Source organism: Monocercomonoides exilis (genome assembly GCF_001643675.1).
Source record: "Monocercomonoides exilis strain PA203 chromosome Unknown scaffold24-1337568, whole genome shotgun sequence".
NCBI classification, from domain to species: domain Eukaryota; phylum Preaxostyla; order Oxymonadida; family Polymastigidae; genus Monocercomonoides; species Monocercomonoides exilis.
Window position 1 is genome coordinate 978,263 of NW_027150569.1, and position 19,927 is coordinate 998,189.

Consider the following 19,927-nt stretch of genomic DNA (forward strand, 5'->3'; position numbering starts at 1 on the left):
ATCGTAAAAATCTCAAAGATCAAAAGCCTTTCTCTTATTTTGCTCAAAAAACATCATCTAAAATACTGTCTGTGATTGGTAAATCTTTGAAATATTGTTTGTTTGGTAACTGGCTTGAATCATTTCATTTATGAGCATCTATTTTCACTAACATAATCTCTTTCAATTAAACATGTTTTTTCCGATGTTATAAATACATTTTTTGCAACTAATTTTTAATCCAATCATTTCAAGAAGTCTTCTTCTTCTTCTTCCCCCTCTTCCTCTCATTCGTCTTCTCCTTCTTCTCCTTCTCCTTCTCCCCCTCTATTTTCTTCATCCACTTCCTCCTCTGCTTCCTCTCCATCGGACCCAGATCCATCAGATTCATCGTCTGGTTGAATGTCTCCAAAGAAGCAGCATGCAGAAACGTGTTCAATGAAGGATAACACAAACGATTTTGACTCTCTCCAAAAATCCCTTCTTCTTCTGCATCTGCCATTTGATATGCACTGTTTGAAAGGGGATTGGAAGGAATACTGCTGATTAATGAGCTGTTGATGGTGTTGGCAATATTTGTTTTGGAATTTGTATTGGAATTGATGCAGTTAGTAATATTTGAATGAGGATTGTAGAAGCGATCGTTGGGGAAGAGCATACAGAAAGAGTTGCATGAAGAGGAAGGAAATGATGATGATGATGATGAGAAAGAGGAAGAGGAAGAGGAAGAAGAAGAAGAGAATGGGAAAGAAGAAGAAGAGGTGGTGGAATAAGAAATAGGAGAAGAAGAAACAGGAGGAGTGGAAGGACAGGAATGAGAAGGAGAAGAAACGCAACTGGAATTTGAATTGAAGGAAAAAGAAGAAGCATCAGGAGAGGCAGTCAAAGAAGAAGGGGTGGAAGATAACACAGAAGTGTCTGTTATTGAAGAATGAGGATGAGACAGAGAATGAGACAGAGAATGAGAAAGTAAATGAGTCGAGGCAAAGGGAGAGGAAGCAGCAGAACAGCAATCACTTGATGTATTTCCTTTCTCAAATGAAGAAAATGAGATGTTGGCACTCGAAAAATGTGCTGGTGGCGAAGGAGATTCAGATGAACTTGTTGAAACAGAAGCAGAAGCAGAAGCAGCAGAAGAGGAAGGAGAGGAATAAGCAGAGGAGGAATAAGTAGATGAAGAGGAAGAAGATGAAGCAGAAGAATTTGACTGATTTTGATAATATGGATTGGGACATGTAAGATTGGCAATATGATTGTGATGGTTATTTGCTGAGCGCTGGCGATGAAGACGATGTTTGTGATATTTATGACATTCACTGCATTCACTGCATTCATAACATTCATGATATTTATTACGAAGATGAGCAGAATAATCAGTCTGATTCATCTGCTGTGACAGTCCATGTGGATGATGGACACAAAGAGTGCTTCTTCTCCTCCTCCTCCTTCGACAGCTTCTGCCACAAAATGAGTGATAGTTGTGTCTGTCACTTTTTGAATGAGAATGATAGCGATTTCGTCGATGATTACGACTATGGCCGTGATGATGAGCATGATGATGACAGGAGTGAGAAAGTGATTGGTGATTTTGAAGATTGCTGGCTTTGTGATCGGAATGTTCTGTGATATGTTCTGTAAGATGATCTGTGGAGTGTACGTGTTGTCTGTTTAGTTTGTGTGGCTGAGCAAAAAGTGTGTCTGATTCATTTGATGGATTAGTAGTTGTTGTTATTGATGATGATGATGATGAAATTGAAGAAGAATTTGAAGTAGAAGAAGACATAGTGGCTAATGTTGTGACTGGTGAAGCAAATGCAGTTTCAGTGTTGTGATGAAGGGAAGAACACTCAGATGATGGAATATTTGTGAGTGAAGGAGTAATGTTAGATGAAGAAGAGGAAGAAGAAGAGGAAGAAGAGGAAGAGGAAGAAGAAGGTGATGTGAAAGAAGAAGAAGAAGAAACTGTATTTGTATTTGTATGAATGAATGTTTCAGTATCTGTGGATGAAGGAATTGCAGTGGATGTACAAATGTCTGTGTATGAATGTTGTGATGTGTTGGAAATTGAAGAAGGAGAAGGAGAAGATGAGGAAGATGAGTAAGAAGAAGCAAAAGACTGCAAAGTATGTGGAGCTGATTCAACAGTGCTTTTGATGTTCTCCTTTGGTGGTTGTGCAAATGTTGAAGAAGATGAATCCAAAATAGAAGAAAGTAACTGGTGTGAATAAGGCAGAACAGAAGATGATGAAATAGCTGAAGATGAAGAGATTGCTTCCATTTTTGCTCCAAGATTGATATTTGTGTGTTTGACTTCATCTTCTTTTGCTTCTTCAATTGTTCCATTTGCCTTCTTCACTTCTTTTCCTTCTCCTTCTCCTTCTCCTTCTACCCGGCTTCCTCCATTTTCTCCTTCTTCCTGCTCCTCCAACGTTTCATAATGCAGCCGAAGCTGATGTTTCGGCAAACTCACTTCCATTTCATTCCCTTCATCCCCTTCAATCACTTCATTCAATGGAGAATTCATCTTGCTCAGTGGAGAAAAAGCAGTTGATGAAGCAGGAGATAAGCTCAATGCATGCACAATGGATTCTCTATTATCTTCATTATTATCATTATTATTATTTCTGTCATCGATGCTTCTTTTTAGTGCAAGCTCTGCCTGCTCCAGCTGCTTGTTCATTTGGTCGCTGGATTCCCAGAGGAATTTGGGAGTCACCCGAAGCATCAGCACACGGCTTGGATGGGGTGGGAAGGCATACATTGGAGGGCCAATGAAGTGACTGTCTGGTGACTGAGAGAGAGGAAGAAAATTTTGGAATGAGGAGGAGGAAGAAGAAGAAGAAGAAGAAGAAGAAGAAGAAGCAAGTTGAGAACAGATCTTGGTGAAGGAGTTGCTTCTTCTGCGACAATGTTTGGAATGAGAGCATCTGCAGTGGCATTTGTGGAGATGGCGATGGCTGTGTTTGTGTTGAGGATGAAGATGATGATGATTGGCATGAACACGAGAAAGAGAATGAGAAAGAGAATGTGAATGAACATAATCATTCTTGTGCTCATTCATCGTGCTCATCATCATCATCTGCTGTGGAAGAACATTCTCCTCATCTGTCACAATGCTGTGTGAAGTGCAGGGAAATGAATGAGATCTCGTCTGATGATACAGATGTGTCTGTGTCTGTGTTTGCATTTGCGTTTGCGTTTGCGTGTGTGTTTGTGTTTGAATTGGCATCTGCATCTGCATTTGTGACTGCTTCTCTGTCTCTTTCTCTGTCTCTATCTCTTTCACCATTTGTTGCTCTATTTGTTTCTCTGTCTGTGTCTGTGAATCAGAGCTTGCTCTCAAATCTCCCTGTGAGTGTCTGCTCCATCGTGAACTCCTCCCTTTCTGTCTTCTCAGTCTCCGATGGACAAGACAGCACTGAGGTTCAAGTTGCGTTGCTGTTTGACTCATCTGCTGGCTAATTCCTTGTTTCTGAATGTTTTCTTCTTCTTCTCCTTCTTCTCTTTCTCCTTCTTTTTCTTTCGCTTTCACTTTCGCTTCTTCCTCAGCTTCTGCTTCAGCATTGAGCTCCTTCCACTGCAAAGCACACTTCAACACCTCAAATGTCTTCAGATATCTGCACATGTTGTCCATAATCTTATCCAGCTCTGCCTGCTCTTTCAACGCCTTTTGATCGAGCTGTGAGCGAGTCAGAAGAGACAGAGGAAAAGAAGGCTGAAGAGCGTGGGTGTATTGCTGGGGGCTGATGGGACTAGTGGGAGTGGAGGAAGGGATGGAGGGTGAGGTGACATTTGACTTGTCATTCGATGAAGGAGATGATGATGATGATGATGATGACTGAGAAAATTTCTCTTCAGTTTTTTCTGTTTCTTTTTGATCTTCTTTTTCCTGTTCTTCTTTAAAAAGAGTATCTTTGCTATTTTGTTCTGCCTTTTCGTTTCTGTCTTTTTCGCCTTTTACTTCCATTTTATCAGAATCTTCCATATCATTCTCAGAAGTTAAATCATCTCTGTCTTTGTCAAGAAGTGCAAACAATTCATCTTCAATCCCTCCTTCGTCTCCAAAATCCTCTTTTTCGGCTAATCTCAGCCTGCTCACACCCAATCTGTACATCATCTCTTTCACTCGGTTAATCATTTCACAAAACAGCTTGATCTTCTCTTTTCGATCTGGAGCCTTCTTCAATCGATATTTCGATAGCATATCTCGAAGCCAGTAAAGTTCTATTTTCAACATATTTCGATGCACTTCGTTGGCATATTCAACTATCATCAGATTTATTTGCATGCAATTGCAGTCAAATTCACCACAAAACACGCAGAATCGCATCGACCTTTTTCCAAACATGTAGTATTCATAGTCGACTAGTTGACGTTTGAATGTTGGATTCATAGACAATCTAACGAAATTAAAATTTCGAAATAATTCGTAAAGAAAAATTGTGAATGCAGCATACCCATTTCGCGCCTTTTCAACGTGCCTGTACGCTTTTCGCAAGGGCAAGTGATAGTAGTGCATCAGAAAAGCGATCACTATTGCAGGACTTCTGGACTTTCCAGCGTGACAATGAACTAAAATTCGTTCCTGATTTGCAATTGCTTCACGAAGATGAATAAATGCCGGCTGGAAGCACGCTGCTATGTTGGAAATAGATAAATCCTCAACTTGAATAAATGTTACTGACTCTATGCATTCAGGAAAGCTCAGAGAAGGTTGTGTTCGCAACCTAACAATCCTTGTTATTGCATTCAATTGCAAGATTGTTTTTGAGTTTGCCGCGACCTAAAATAAAATGTATGACAATTCATATGGTAAAAAAGTATTTAACAATTTATATCACAGAATATTTACATTTTTGTAAAAAGATAAATACCTGATTTCCAAGGTAGATGTGCCTTGTGATTCTACTCAAATCAGGAATTTTATCGCGGTACTCTTTTTCGTATGGTATTTTCCCGCTTGAATACATGCGGAAAAGTACAAAACGACAACACTTCTAATTAGATCGTGCCCATTACTTATAAAGCTATAAAGAAATTTTGTTTCTGATGCTTTTAACATTTCACAAAAAAAGTAAATAGCAAAACATAAAAAATTACAAATATATTAACAAAATTTTAATTATCGTCCTCCGAAATCTGATCGGCAAGATCCTTCACATTATCAACAAGCTCAGCAATTAGTGAAAAAGTGAAAACTTGATCAACCTGAGGAGAAGAAGACGATGTCATCTTCAGCTTCTTTATTTCTTCCTCTTCCAACTCAAACTGGAACAGCTCAATCAGAATCTGCGAGAGCTTCTCCCAGTTTCCTCTTGTGTTTCCTTCTTCATACTCATTTATTGATATTATTCCCTTTGTCTCTTCTCTTTGACTCAACAGCCACACAAGCACCTTCACAAAGCGGAAACCATCGCGGAAATCAGCAATTAGCTGGGCAGAACAGACAGACAAGGAAGCAGCTGCAGAGGGGGAAAGGTGGGGAGGAGAAGAAGGAGAGGAAGAAGAAGAAGAAGGAGAAGAAGAAGAAGAAGAAGAAGAAGAAGAAGGAGAAGAAGAAGAAGATATTAGAGATAAATAGTGAGTGAATGTGGAGTAGACAGAAGGAGAGAAGAAAGGGGGAGGGAAAGTGGAGAGGAACCAGGAAAGCGTCTGGGGTGATACGACTGTTGGAGACTGATGAAGTGAAGAGGAAGAAGAGGAGGAAGAAGAGGAAGAAGAAGAAGGCGATGATGATGACGACGACGATGATGATGTATCTGATTGTGGATAAGCAGGAGCAGGCAGTTGAATGGCCAGTTGCTTTGCATCTTTCGCAATTCCTGTTTCTTCTTCTTCTTCATCATCATCTTCTTCTTCTTCTTCTTTCTCCTCTTTTCTTTCTCTATCTCTTTCTCCTTCTTCTTTTGAGTTGTGGGTGTTGTTGTCTGTTGAAGTGGATGAGAGAGATGGAAGATAAGACAGATGAGACGATTGGGTTGAGTTGATGGTGGACGACGTGGCATCTGATGAAGAGGAAGAGGAGGAGGAAGAAGAAGATGATGACGATGAGGATGAGGATGATGATGGACGAAAAGAAATGGAAGAAGACGAAGAAGAAGAAGGACGATTATGAATTGTAGAAGAAGAAGAAGAAGAAGAAGTTGGAGGGCGTTGTCTTTCAGAAGCCAGAGTGGATTGAGTGAGAGAGAATAAAGTGTCATCGTCTGATTCTTTTGTGTCCGTTGTTTTTATCTCATCTGAATGGAATGGAATGTTTGATGAGTTGTTGGAAGGATATTTTGTTGAAGAAGAAGAGGAAGAAGAAGAATAAGGTGAAGTGAATTGAGACTGGCGTGAAGAAGAGGAAGGAGAAGAGGAAGAACGAGGAAGAGGGAATTTTGAGGAATTAGAAGAAGAAGAAGAAGAAGTTGATGATGAAGTGATAGATTTTGAAGTATTTTGAGGAAATTCATTTGAAGAAGGAGAAAGAGAAGAAGAGGAAGAGGAAGTAGAAAGAGAAGAAGAAGAAGGATAAACTTCTGAATGAAGAGAAGCAGCAGAAGAGAACGTTGAGTCGAAAGAAGGAAATCCAACAATCGATGGAGCAACAGATGAGTTCCACTTGACAGTCACTTCATCATCTGTTGATGAATCATCACTTTCTTCTTCGTCTCTTTCTTCTTCTCTTTCTCCTTCTCTTTCCCTTTCCCTTTCCTCTCTTTCTTCTTTTTCTCTTTCTCTAACTTCTTCTTCTTCTTCTGTTGTTATTGCATTGTTATTTTTGTTTTTAGCCTTGTTAACATGTATTTGTTGCTTTCCTGAAATAGAATTTTCTTTCCTTTCCACATTGTTTTTTCGTTCATCTTCATCATCATCTTCTTCTTCATCTTCATCATCTTCATCGTCATCATCAGATAACTCATGCAACAACGATGAAGATATATTCTGATTCTTCGGAGCAGAATAAGAAGGCATTTGTGAACCAATTGATTGTTCATCTGTTTCATTATGCAGTTCTTTCATTGTCTTCTTTGTTGGAATTGAAGATTGATATGAATCAGTCTTGCTCATATTCTTGTTCTTCCCCTTCACTTCAACCACAACTGGCTTTGTTTGCTTCATCTCCTTCATTCTTTCTCCTTCTCTTTCTCTTTCTCTTTCTCTTTCATTCAATGAAGATACCATTTCATTCTTCTTTTTTGTAATGTGAATGTTTTGATAGGATGTTCTGACGGAATTGTTCTCTTGCGAAGAAGATAACTCCATTTCAGACAATTCATCAGACACAAAATGAATGGGAATCGGCTCTTCATCTGTTGTGTCATCATCATCTTCTTCTTCTTCTCTTTCTTCTTCTCTTTCTTCTTTTCTTTCTTCTTCTTCTCTTTCTTCTTTTGTTCTTATTTTATTTCTTTCCTTTTTATTTCCTTCTTCTTCTTCTTCGTCTTCGTCTTCTTTCATTTCATTTCTTAATCGCTTCATCCTCTTTTCATGAAGCTCCAATTCTTCCTTCAATTTCTTGTATTCTTCACTTTCTTCATCATTTTCTTCTCTTCCTCTTCTTTCTTCTTCTTCTTCTTCTTCTTCTTCTTCATATCCTTTTTTAATGTTTTTATAAGAAGACATTTTATTTTGTGTGTTATGTTTTACCCAAACACTAACGGGCTTATTCATTTCTACTTCTTCTTCTTCTCTTTCTTTCTTTCTTCTTTCATTTTCTCTTTCTTTCCTTTTTCTCTCTTCTTCTTCTTCTTCTTCTTTCTCGTCTTCTTCCTCATCTTCATCATCCAATATTGTAATCCTCTTCTTCAATGTTAGATTTCCCATATGATTCTGCCCAAAAACAAAGTTATTAAGTTTATTTTGCCTGAAATTTGCTTTATTTCTTTCTTCTCGTTGAAATTCACTGTTTTCTGGTGTGTTATCAAATAAATCCATTTTTGTTGAAACAACTTTTGAATTCAATTTTTCTTTCTCTCTTTCTCTTTCTCTTTCTCTCTCTTTCTCTCTTTCTCTTTCTCTCTCTTTCTCTCTTTCTCTCTCTCTTTCTCTTTCCTCTTCCCTCTTCCTCTCCTTCTCCATCTTCCTCTTCCTCTCTGCCTCTTTCGCTCTCTCTATCTCCTCTTGTATTTCTCTATCCATCTCTTCTTTCTCTCTCCTCTCCCTCTCTTTCTTCTCTTCCTCTATTCTTTTCGCCTCTTCCTCTTCAAACAACCTCTGCCTTTCTTTCTCCTCCCTCATCTTCTCTTTCTCCTTCAAAATTTGCTCTTTCACCTTTTCTCTCTCTCTTTCTCTCTCTTCATCCATCTTCTTCTGCTTTTCTCTGTTCTCCTTCATCATCCTCATCTCCTTCTCTTCTCTTTCCATTTCTTGTCTCATTCTTCTTTCTTCTTCGCTTTCTTCATATCTATTTTTCATTCCTTTATCACTATTAATCATTGAATTCTTTTCTTTCTCTTCCTTCTCCTCCTCATCCTCATCCTTCGGCATAATCTCTCCAAATCTGAAGAGAGGCGACAGAACAAGTGGCTGCCTCTCAAACTTCTTCCTTGGCGTTGGCTCAGCTGCTCCTGCTGCTTTCCCTTCGTTTCCTCCTTTTTTGCCTTTGTTGCCTAAATAGGAAGGCGGCGAAACATCGGAGCCTTTCCCAGTTTTCCCGCGCTGTCTTAATAATTCTTCTCTTCTGCGAATGAAATCTCTTTCTCTTTTTTCTCTTTCTCTCTCTTTCTTCTGCTTCTCTGCCTCTAATATCTCATCGTGGCGGAGGTTTCTTTGTTTGGCTTGGGAAAGATAATGCAAGCGATCTGATCTGTTGGAGAAGGAAGAATAGGAAGAAGAAGAAGAATGAGGAGTTGAAATGGATGAAAATGAAGCAACAGAAGAAGAAGAAGAAGAAGGATGAAGAGGAGGAGGGGTGGAAAGGGTGTTTGCAGAGGCAGATGACTTCATTGACACAGAAGAAGTGGATGATGATGATGATGAAGCATAAGCAGAAGGAGCAGACACAATAGAATCTGATCTTTCTCTTCCTCCCTCTCTTTCTCTCTCTTCATGTGCATATGAGTGTGAATGAGGTGTTTGAATAGCAGAGTGCTGTCTGTGAAGCGAGGGCGGAATGTGAAGTGGAGGTGGATCTGTTTTCTTTGGCTGCTTCATCAGAGGAGGTGAGAGAGTAGTCAAAGAGGAAGAGGAAGAAGATGAGGAGGAAGAGGAAGAGGAAATGGAAGAAATAGAAGAAAGTGATGGAAGCGAAGGATTGCGCGGAATGACACGAGAATAGAGCGGTTCCTGCGGGCTGCCCCATTTCTGTCTGCTGGCTGGCTCAGAAGGCTCTGCTGTGTGCTGATATCCCTCTTGTTCTCTGCTCTGTGTGTGTGTGTGATCACTCTTAACTCCTCTGTTTGATTGTGCTCCACAGCTCTCCCTCGACTCTGCATTGCTCTCTCTCCTTCTGCTCCTTCTGCTGCCTTCTTTGGCTGACCATTCTTCTTCTTTTTCTTCTTCTTCTGAGCCTTCTTCTGAGTCTCCTCTGCTCCCTCGCGAGCTGTTTCTGCTGCGAGATGAATACGACTGCTGATATCTTCTTCTAATATCATTTGCTCTGTCGCTTTCATTCTCTCCTCCATTCTCTTCTCCTCCTCTTCCTCTCCCTCTCCCTCTCCTCAGCCCTGTGTCAATGCGCGGCTTCACATTCGCCAGCTTCGGGTTTGGCGGCCGGCTTGCCGGAAATGCGCTGGACGAGTGTTGTGAACCAGAATGAAGACTTGCCTGTGAGCTTGCCCTGGAATAAGCAGGAGATTGCGAACGGCAGGTTTCTCTTCCGTGGCAGCTGTCTGTATCGTCTGTATCAGCTCGGGAAGAAGTTGTTGGATACCTGCCGAGTGGCTTTGGGATGGCAGATTTGGACTTGGTGTTTGGTTGTGGAAGTGATGGTAAAAAACTTTGTGCATCTTCGTCATATTGATTAAGCCCAAAATCTATTATATGATCTCTTCCATGATCATCTGCACGGGCGATCTTTATACCAAGCTTCGCATACATTGCATCAAGCTGTGAATCCAAATCTGCAATTGACTGCATCAACTGATGCTCCTGAATTGTCAAATTTAACGAAGGTACTGCTCAAAAATAATTCAAATAAAACTTTAAAAAATAACTTTCGGCAAACATGAGACAATTTTTTCAGATTGAGATGGAAGCTTTTGTTGAGTTTGCTTTAATGCATCACGTTTTTTTATTGCTTGCTCTCTCATTTTTTGCCTTTCTTCAATTTCCTTTTCAATTGCCAGAATTTCTGGATCAAGTTCAATATCATCGTGATTTCCAGCCTGATGTTGCTCATATATCCGTCTTGAACGCATTTTATCTTTGTGTTTTTGTAGGGATGATGGAATCGGACGATTACGAATTTGCCTTGCTCTTTCGAGTGCAAGTTGAGCTTCAGAAGCTACTGAAGTCGCAACAGAAGTAAAAGACTTAACGCTTTGCAGAGACGATCGAGACATTCTAGAAGGTGAAAGAGAGCGTTCGTCATATTGCATATGCTCACTCATTACTTCAAAAAATAATTTTAATATAAATTTTTGAGTAAATAAATATACAGCAACTAAATTCGTACGTTTACTTTCAATTTCTGTGTAAATAATTATGTATTAATCTATAAGTTGCGTTTTAAAACGGTTAGTTAAACTTTTGGAGAATATTTTGAAAAATATCAAAACAAAAAACAAGAAATATAAATTTATGTTTTTGATCTATACATTTTTGCACAATATCATGAACAGAAAAATGTTCGTATGGCGTTTAAAAAAGAATAGAAAAAAATTTCAAATAGATGCTAAGATTTAAAAAAACATTAGGAGGAAGTTCAAAATGAATTTATAAAAAAATTTTTTGAGATTTATGTGTATTTTTTATTCTAAAATATTTTTGAAAGATGAGCAATATTACGATATTCTCTAAATCCCTTCAAAGTGACTCGCAGCATGTTTCACTGAACGCACGAGCAAAATTAAATGGATCAAAAGCTTGGGATGGAAGAAGAAGAAGCGTCAATTTACAAATCGCATTACTATTTACTCAAATTCAAGTTTTTAATGCTCAGCTGGGGCTTTAACTTCCCTCACGTCACAGCCATATTCATCGCTCGAGATAAGCACAGCATACTTCTTCTCTCTCCCGTTTTGTCTGCCACTGATGTCTCCACTATTCACCGACGCATAATCAAAGCAGCCACGCACGTCTGTGAATCCATCCTTCACAAATGTTCCTGTTGTGCCCTCTCCTTCTCTCTGGCTGTACACCTTCACATACGCCTTCGCCACAGGCAGCCCTGTCTTCTTGCTCGCCACACGCAGTCTTCCCGTCGCCTCGTACATTGTGATGTCCATGCCGTGGCTGAAGCACTCTGAAAGACGCTTCTTCCCACAATACTCGGCTTCTATAAACACATTCTTGTGCTTGAATTCATTAGGAATCTTCACAATTATCTCTTCATGAAGCTCTCCTTTGCCTTCTTTCGCTTCTTTCGCTTCTTTGCCCTTTGCAAACAACACTTTTATTTCTTTCGTTGCCTTCACAAGAGAAAACATTGGATCTGAGTTCCACTTCATAAATGGCTTCATGCTGAACATAAGCTCCATGTTCACCAAATAGAATCTCACTTTTCCTCTTCTTTCTCTTCCGTTCTTCTGAATCAGATGTGCTTCCATCTTCTCTGCATCCACCTTCAGCTCCAGCTGCGTCTCAGCCACCATCGACTCTGCCAGCATCTTCTGTCTCTTGCTTTCTCTCTCTGCTTCACTCTCCAGCAGCATTCGTCTTTCTTTCTCTTCTTTCTCTTCTTTCTCTTCCTTCTTGTCTTTGGCTTTCTCTTTCTCTTTCTCCATCTCCGTATTGGCATCTGCATAAGCTTTGTCAATCTCCTTCAGCTGATCTGCCAGCTGCTCAAACATCAGCCTCCACCGAGTAATCGGCTCTTCTCTCCTCTTCGCAACTACTTCCCTCGCTGCTGCCAGCGCTGGCACGTTGCATCCACTTGAGCTGCTGGCAGATTGACCATTTCTGCTGCTGGCATGTTGGATTGGCCGGCAGAAGTCCAAATAAGCTCTCATATAATCATATTGCAGGCTCATCTCGTGTGCATCTTCTGCACTCAGCTTTTTGTCTTTCTCTGAGTTAGAAGATGATGATGATGGAGTTGAAGACGACGATGCTTCAGAACCGATTGAGTCGAACAGTTCAATCGCCTCCTTCATCCTCTCCTGCAGCACCAGATAGTACACCAGCACCAGCTTCTCCTTGTCGTCAATCAACATCTCGCTCTTCTCCTTTCTTGGCTTCCCTGGCTCCAGCACAGCACCGTGCACCAAATAGCTCAGATACTTTCTGTATTGTTTTGCAAGGTCTTTGTTTGCAATCTGTTCTGATCCCTTTCCGTGGCGGAATGTTCTCGCATTGATCAGAGGGCGGTACTCAAGCAGACGCACTTTCCCGTTCTGAACAGGATCCTGCTTGTAGATGCACGACTTGATTGTGTCATACTCTGGCAGTATCCCTTCAATCTTACCCGATTCTTTCTGCATCAGATACATTTTGATCGCAGCGTCTGGCCCGTTATGCATCAGCGCATATGAGTACACACTGTCGTCGTACAACCCGCGTCTCAGCAGAATCTCAATCACTCGATCAAACACTACCTTTTCGCGCAGTCGCCAGCAGATCGAGGACAGTTTCACGTTGCTCTGGAACACGTTGTTGCCTTCCAGGAATGCACACAGCGCTTCGTCTGACCCGTCGCGTGCGATGCTGTCCCAGTCTTCATCGTCATCCCTTGTGATGACTGCACTTGCCTCCGCCTGCGACAGCACGTGAATGCGATGTCCTCCTTCTGCACTGCACCCGACATAGTTCCCTTTCACAGACACGTGTGTCCCAAAGTGTCTGAAGTGCCCGGCAAACGGGAAGTAGAACGAGTACCTCAGAATCTCCGTCCTGAAGCCCTGAAGTACGATGCTCCGTGTCTTTGTGGTGAATCCTCTCCCGATGGCTACTGCACCCTCGGGAATCTGGCTGAGCACATCGACTGTCACCGGCCCTGCACTTGTGTTGGTGACAATCACATCGCAGGTGTATCCTTCGCCTGCACATAACTCTGCCCAGTTGATGTACCGCCGCACGTTGCAGTTCTCTTCGTTGTCCCAAACTGTTTCGCGTCCAACATTAACTACAAGCTCCTGCACAATAATTCGATCCTCCAGCTCTTTTTGCCTTTTTCTCTGCAGTTCGGTCGATTTACTTACAGATGCCGCAGGGGCAGGCGTTGATGCTGATGCTGATGCAGAAGCAAAAGCTGACGCAGAAGCAGAAGAAACAGTGGAAGATGAAGGTGCATCTTCATTCTGTTTGCCTTCACCCTCAACTGGTTCAATCTCCTTCACAAACACAAGAATTGGGCTCTTTGACTTGATAGTTGCCCTGCTGACTCCCTCCAGCGTCGTTACGCTCGTTTCCTCACGTGCTCGACTCACACTCACATCGCTTAGTGCAATTGCAATGGCAGTCTCAGCAAAGGATGACACAGCATCCATCAGAAATGGCGAGACAAACGGCTTTCCAGGTGCGCTTGTCCAAGTTCTCCTGGCATCTCTTCTCTCCTTCTTTGCTTCAGCACTCATCTCGTTCTCTGTCTCTTCCACCACACTGCCCAGCTCGTGCACAGCATAATCGACCATAAAGCGGCTCCACGGGATCAGAAGCCTGGTTGGGTACTCCACGTTCCAGTAGCCACTTTCTCTGTACTCCTTCGTGTTCTCCACCTGCTTGAAGTGTGGCACTGCTGGAATCGCCGCTGCTTTCATCCGCAGCATCGGTGCTCGCTCCATTTTGTAGTTGGCGATAGACATGGGAGCAATGCTATCTTTTTCAAATTCCTTTTCCTTGAATGCCATGCTTGAACTGGATGTGCAGCAAGCATCTTCATCTGCATCCTCGCACTCGCACTCGCACTCTTCTTCGCACACTTCATCGCACTCGTCGTCATCACATGCATCACAGCACTCAAACATCATCTTCTCCTCAGCTCCATTGTCGCACATTGCGCATTCCTCGCATGCTTCTAGTTCAGAGAGAAGCATCTGTTCATCTTCCGCTTCTTCTTCTTCCTCTTGAACTTCTTCTTCCTTTTTATCTTTCTCTTTTTTCTCCTTCTTCGTCTCCAGTCCAGCAGTCAGCGCAACCTCAAACATTCGGCTTTCTCTCTCTCGATTCACAACCTTCGCTTCCATACGCGCCTCAGCATCTTCTACAAACGCAACACACCGCTTTTTGTGCTCGGCAAGCTTCCTTTGCGCTTGTGCGATGCCCTTCTTGTCCTTCCCGCTCTTTTCGTCTGTTGCTTTTCTCACTGCTGCCTCGTACAGCTCCAGCAGCCGCTTCATCACCAAGATCTGCTCAAATGCATTCAGCTGCTCAAACACCGCTGGATGTGCAAAGCGCTCAAACACGTGCACATCCTCTGAGCCACCCAAGACATAGTCAATCACTCCTTTCTCCTTCTTCCACCGCAGCGACGGCGCCACATGCTTTGCGAAGAACTGCGGTGCTCGCTTCCACAGCAGCACATGCACCTCGTGGCACGCCATGCTGCCCCACCGCTTCTTCAGCTCTTCCTCGTCTGATGATCCCTTCTTTCCTTTGCGCTTCTCTTTTTCTTTCTCTTCTGCTCCTTCCTCAGAGTTGCAGCTAACATCCATACGCTCCAAATCTCCAAACAGCTCTTCAAACTTCCTCAGATCTTCTCTGTAGTTTGAGGGCAAATGCTCGCTTTCGTAAAGTGAAGCATACAATCTTAGAAGCCCCCTCAAGCAGCAGAACGTCACATGGCTCGATGATGACAGGTCTTTGATCACTCGCTGCTGCTTCGGCTGCCCTACGCTTATGCAAGACCCAACTCCAACATTCCAATGCCCTTCAGATGCATCTGCTCCTTCTGCCCCGTTGGTCTCTCCTTCTCCAAGCACCACGTCTGCTATCTTCCGCTCCACCACATGCACATTGCAGTCCAGAGGCGCCATCAGCCGCATGTCTCTTGTGGCTTCCTCCCCTTTCCCTTCCTTTTTCTGCCCTTGTCTGGTCTTCGCCTCATCAAGCTCCACCGTCTTTGCATCTACGCCTTCCACGTCTGTTGCCACAACTTTAAGCTGTCTGTGGACGCACTTCAGCAGCCTCGCTGGAACGACAAGTGTTGCCCTTCTATTTGCATCCACCTTCCCAACCTTCTGGTTCACCAGCACCATCGTCGGCTCCACCAGAAAGTCGATGCTCTTCCTGTCGCTCACATTCGCCTTGCCAGGCACAGTTGTCCCAGGCAGCATCGTCACTGCGCCAAAAGCTTTGCCTCCTCCCCAGGCACTGCTATCCTCCGCAAAGCAGTTTGCAGCACCGCCAGCTTCACCTCCTCTGCCACTGAACCGCTCGCCTTGTGTTGTTCGTGCTTCTTCCCTTCTTGTGTCGCCATTCACAATCGCATTCACCACAAGCCCTGGCGCATCCAGCATCATCCCCACCTTCCTCTCACTCCTCTGTCTCTCCAGAATGTATTCCTGCTCGCTTCCCAGCCGTTTCTCATTCTCGTAGAACGACTGTGCTGCCAGATAATTTGTTGCTTTCCCACCGAGCCATTCAAACCCAGACAGAAGTGTACCTGCATCAAATGCCTCCACCAGCCTCGTTCCAAACAGATGGACTCGTGTCATCTCTGAGCACTCTGACAGTTTTATCACCACATCTCCGTTCTTCTCCTGCTTGGCAGACACAATGTGCACCACTCGCTCGTTTTTCCACTTCCCGGTTCGGCATTGCCCTATTAGATGTCTGGTCATCGTTTCTTTCATTTTCTGCTCCTGTTTGTCGGTCTGATCCTTCATTTCTTTCTCGTTCTCGTTCTCGTTCTCGTTCTCGTTCTGCTTCTGTTTTGCCTTCTCATTTTCTTTTCTGCCCCATCGCGAAAGAATTGAGATCTTTGTTGTTTTATCGCACTTCCAGTCAAACAGTTCATAGTCTCCTGCTTTTAATATTCCTGGAAGCACAATCTCTCCCTCAACCACAGCCATCCGCTGTGTCACATCTTCCCCAGGCATCCCATCCACATTCATCAGCATTAAGCTCAGATACTTCTTCTCTTCTTCCCAGTCTTTGCTCACAAAAGGCAACCTGATCTCCTCTCCTTCCATCGCAACATATGTCTGCTCATCTTCCTCCCTTTCTTCTCCGCCATATCGTCCTCTTCCGTCTTCAACAGCAAAGCCCATCACCACTTCATTGCCTAACATGCCAGATTTGACTTGCAAGCGCACTTCTATCCCTGCCACATCCTGCAACTGTCCCAACTCCACCTCTCCGTTCTCATCGCTCTGCAGATTGATTCCGCGAACACTGTGGTTCGTGACGCAGAACTGGCGCCAATGCAAAGTCAGTGACACCTCCTGCTTGCACAGCTTCTCTCCTGCCTTCCCAAACAGCTCCAGCACGTAGCCGCGTCCAGCCTCCCTCCGCAATGCAGCCTGTGCCACATTCATTGTCTCATCCACCTGATTCACGCTGAACACTCTCTCCGCAGACACATCCACTTTCCTGCCCAAATCAGACACAATACGCACTGCCCCGCTAACTCGCACAGCCAGCTGTCTCAGCCCTTCGCCTATCTCGAAACGCACCACACTCACTTCAGCATCGCGAAGCTCCACATCGTCGTATTGCCTTACTGTTGGAACTCCGTCCATGTTTGTTGCAGTCACAGTCACATTCACGTTCTCCACCATTGTCACTGACGCTGCTGCTCCGTTGCATCGCAGTTGCGGCTTCAGGACAATATGCGCCTGTGTGTATCTCGTCAATTCTTCGCGATCAACGTAAATGCCACAACGGAACATATACTCCTCGCGCATGTGCTGCATTTTAACTTGAGAATAAAACTCCTCTCCTTCATCCCCGATGATAACATCCTTCATAATCGCATTCGTTCTATCATTCCCCGTTCGGTAAGGTACCAATATCTCCCCAGCTTCCAATAGTCCTGTCTCCTCCGCTGGGTTAGTGGATTTGTTGTACTTTCGGCCATCGATCCAGATGCAGCTCCGCTCCCAATCGACCACTTCGTTCTTTTCAGTCAATATTGTCACTGCCTGTCCGTGTGCCGTGCAGCGGCTCACCAATCGCAGCGATCCCTTTCGGATGATTGCCCTGCTTGTCAGCCCTGCTCCTGTCAGCACCACCACAAACACTCCGCGTCTCTTTCCCAACGAAGAGAGCTCCACACGCTCCACATGCCGTACAGCTCGGTTGATCCCGTCAAACTTCATAATACGTTCTTCTGCAGCAACAAGACCATCAAGAGCCACATTGCTGGTAATCTCTCGCTTCTCCAGCGTGTAATATGACAGTGTATTCATCTCGAACACTTGCACCTTCATCTCCTTCACATTCTTCACCTTCACGGCCACAAACTGAACGGAATTATCTTCTCCGTCAAACACATTAGGATTCTCATCCGCAAATGCCATCTCCACTCTTCCAGAAACACGCTCAATTAGCGCAGTATCCTCCGGTTTTGACACTTTCTCGATGCACTTAAACTGTCCGTCAAGTAGCTTCGCTTCCACAAACAAATCGTGCAGCATTTCTTTCTGTACATACTCCTCAAATTCGCTTGTGTTGTCTGCCGTGCGAAGGAATTCAAGTAGATACCTTCGAATAACCTCGTCTGCTCTATTATACCACTCACCTCCAGTTACTCTTCTGCAAATGCTATTTAGCACCTTACTAAACATTTCCCTGTCCATAGAGCAATACTCTTTAGAATGCCTTCGATCACTCTTCTCTGGCAACTGAAGAAGAGCCACATTCGATTGTGGGATTGCAAGATATTCTAAAAATCTATTTTTCTTGAATACTCCATGTTTTGCTTCAAACGCTAAGCAGCCAAGCATCAGTCCAGCCTTTTTACCACTACTAACAGCCGGAAGTCTTACTGCAAAATTCCACACAGCATCGTAGTATCGTTGTTGCGCTTCCATGTCAGTTTCAAACTCAATTTCACCACATGGTTTCAAGCTGTTTACATAATGTTCAATAAACATATTGTCTTGAAGAACATCTTCAAACATAGCCATGATTGTCTCTAGCTGCTCTCTTGTAAAGTTTATTCTTATTTGGCTGTACTTTCCTCCGCTTTCCAGAAACTTCATAACTAAGTCAAGCATGTTAGGAAGGGTTGCATTTGGCAATTTATTGAAAAATTGTTTTAAACCATCGGAATCAAAATTGAAGTGTGATACTCGAAATAGCCCCTCAGAATTTAGATCAGAAACAAAGTTATTTTCGTATGCAATGCTTTCAACAGCTTTATCAAAATCAGACTTCACTGGATCCAAAAAAGTTGCCTTAACTGCACCTGATGCATTTGCGATTCTTGCAATCGCTCCCACTTCTCGTGTGTGGTTGTAGGACATGTGTAGAATGTCTTCTCGAAGGTATTTCACAATTTCAGCCTTCTTTTTTTCATCACTTGCAGAAAACGAAATCATTCCTCGTCGAAGTTGGAGAAGCTTCCAAACATTATCCCCGCGATATTTCAGCGCTTTTAATTGTGTCATCAAATGCCGTTCTTCTCCTGTTTCTTCTTCTGGGAATGTCAATTGCTCATTCAAAATTCCGTAATATAATCGCTCCACCGAGTTTGGAGTCAACTCTTCCACCACCTTTTTCCTTTCCTCACAAGTTTTTGCTAAAACAAAACTTTCCAAAAACGCAATATCAACAGATTCGCTCATAAATAAAATCGTTGTAACGATCAAGCCCATTAAGAAATTTACATTTGGTTAAAACTTAATTCTAAACAAAAATTATGCAATTATGAAAAACACTGAGATTAGTTCGAAAGTGTTTTTACAACTATATAATAACGAGTTTTTCGTTTCAACTCAATATATATCGAAAAATTCAGAAAATGTGCAAAATATTTTACATTATTGCATCAAAAAATTTTCTTGAAGCTAAATATTATGTCCCGTTTGGATTTTTGAACAACAATATTTTACAATAATATCGAATACTCGATTGCACATACCAATTAACTTGAATAAAATAATACAAACATCTATGACGTATACTTTTTAGAGTGTGAAGAATTTTATATATATTTTCCAGTGGAAAAAAAAAAGACGATATAATTATTTTCCAAACACTTTGCTGACATAGGAAAAATGCATATATTATTTTGAACAATACATGTTTGTCAGTTACAAACAAAGACATGCTAATAGTCTTTTTTTCAAAAAAATTGAAAAAAAAAATGAATAATTTATTTACGACAACCAATTTTTTTCTCTTCTTCATTGAATATTTTCTTGAGTGAATTGATGCTTTTTTCTCTTTCTTTAACTTTTCTTTCTTTTTTTCTTTGTTTTATCATTCAACATTCATCTTTCATTTGCAAATCTTAATGATTCAACGGCATCTCTTTTGATCTACTTGTTTGAGTCACACTGGATCAGTAAAATATTAGATCCAGAATATTTATCGGGGACTATTTATTCTGAATCCTAAAAAAATATTTTTTTCAGTAAAAACAAAAAATAGGAAAGCTTTAGATTATTATTCTTCACTATTTTCGATAATATTCTTTTTATTTGAAGAATGATTACGAATTTTTAATTTATTTTTTTGAATAAAAGACTTTTTATTTTTTCGACGTGCTTTATGTTTCAAGCGTTCCAAGTGTTGTTATTACTATTAAACTCAACTTTTTGATGTTTTGAGTGATTTTTCAATGTTTTACACTTCGCTATTTAAACAACTGTTTCCAATTAACGATATTATGTTGATTAAAAAAAACATTAAATTTTCCAAGATATTTCATTATAAAAATGAGGAAAATAATAAATAATCAACATTAAATGGTTTTCAA

At 42.0% G+C, this 19,927-nt stretch overlaps 3 protein-coding genes across 3 annotated transcripts; all 3 read right to left on the bottom strand.

Annotated features, from left to right (window-relative positions):
• Nucleotides 1-229: 229 nt before the first annotated feature.
• On the bottom strand, nt 230-4,949 carry MONOS_12771 (putative Dual specificity phosphatase, catalytic domain; the record flags this gene model as incomplete). The annotated part of the gene is made up of 3 exons (XM_067865416.1): nt 230-4,379; nt 4,437-4,762; nt 4,854-4,949. 3 exons carry the CDS (start codon nt 4,947-4,949, stop codon nt 230-232), a joined length of 4,572 nt encoding a protein of 1,523 aa, XP_067726975.1.
• A 64-nt stretch (nt 4,950-5,013) lies between these two features.
• On the bottom strand, nt 5,014-10,514 carry MONOS_12769fu12770 (uncharacterized protein; the record flags this gene model as incomplete). Its single annotated transcript, XM_067865414.1, has 2 exons — nt 5,014-10,079; nt 10,130-10,514. The coding sequence occupies 2 exons, from the start codon at nt 10,512-10,514 to the stop codon at nt 5,098-5,100; spliced, it is 5,367 nt and encodes a 1,788-aa protein (XP_067726976.1). The 3' UTR covers nt 5,014-5,097.
• A 175-nt stretch (nt 10,515-10,689) lies between these two features.
• Nucleotides 10,690-18,821, bottom strand: MONOS_12768 (putative ATP-dependent RNA helicase RhlE; the record flags this gene model as incomplete). Its single annotated transcript, XM_067865413.1, has 1 exon — nt 10,690-18,821. One exon carries the CDS (start codon nt 18,819-18,821, stop codon nt 11,055-11,057), a length of 7,767 nt encoding a protein of 2,588 aa, XP_067726977.1. The 3' UTR covers nt 10,690-11,054.
• Nucleotides 18,822-19,927: the final 1,106 nt, after the last annotated feature.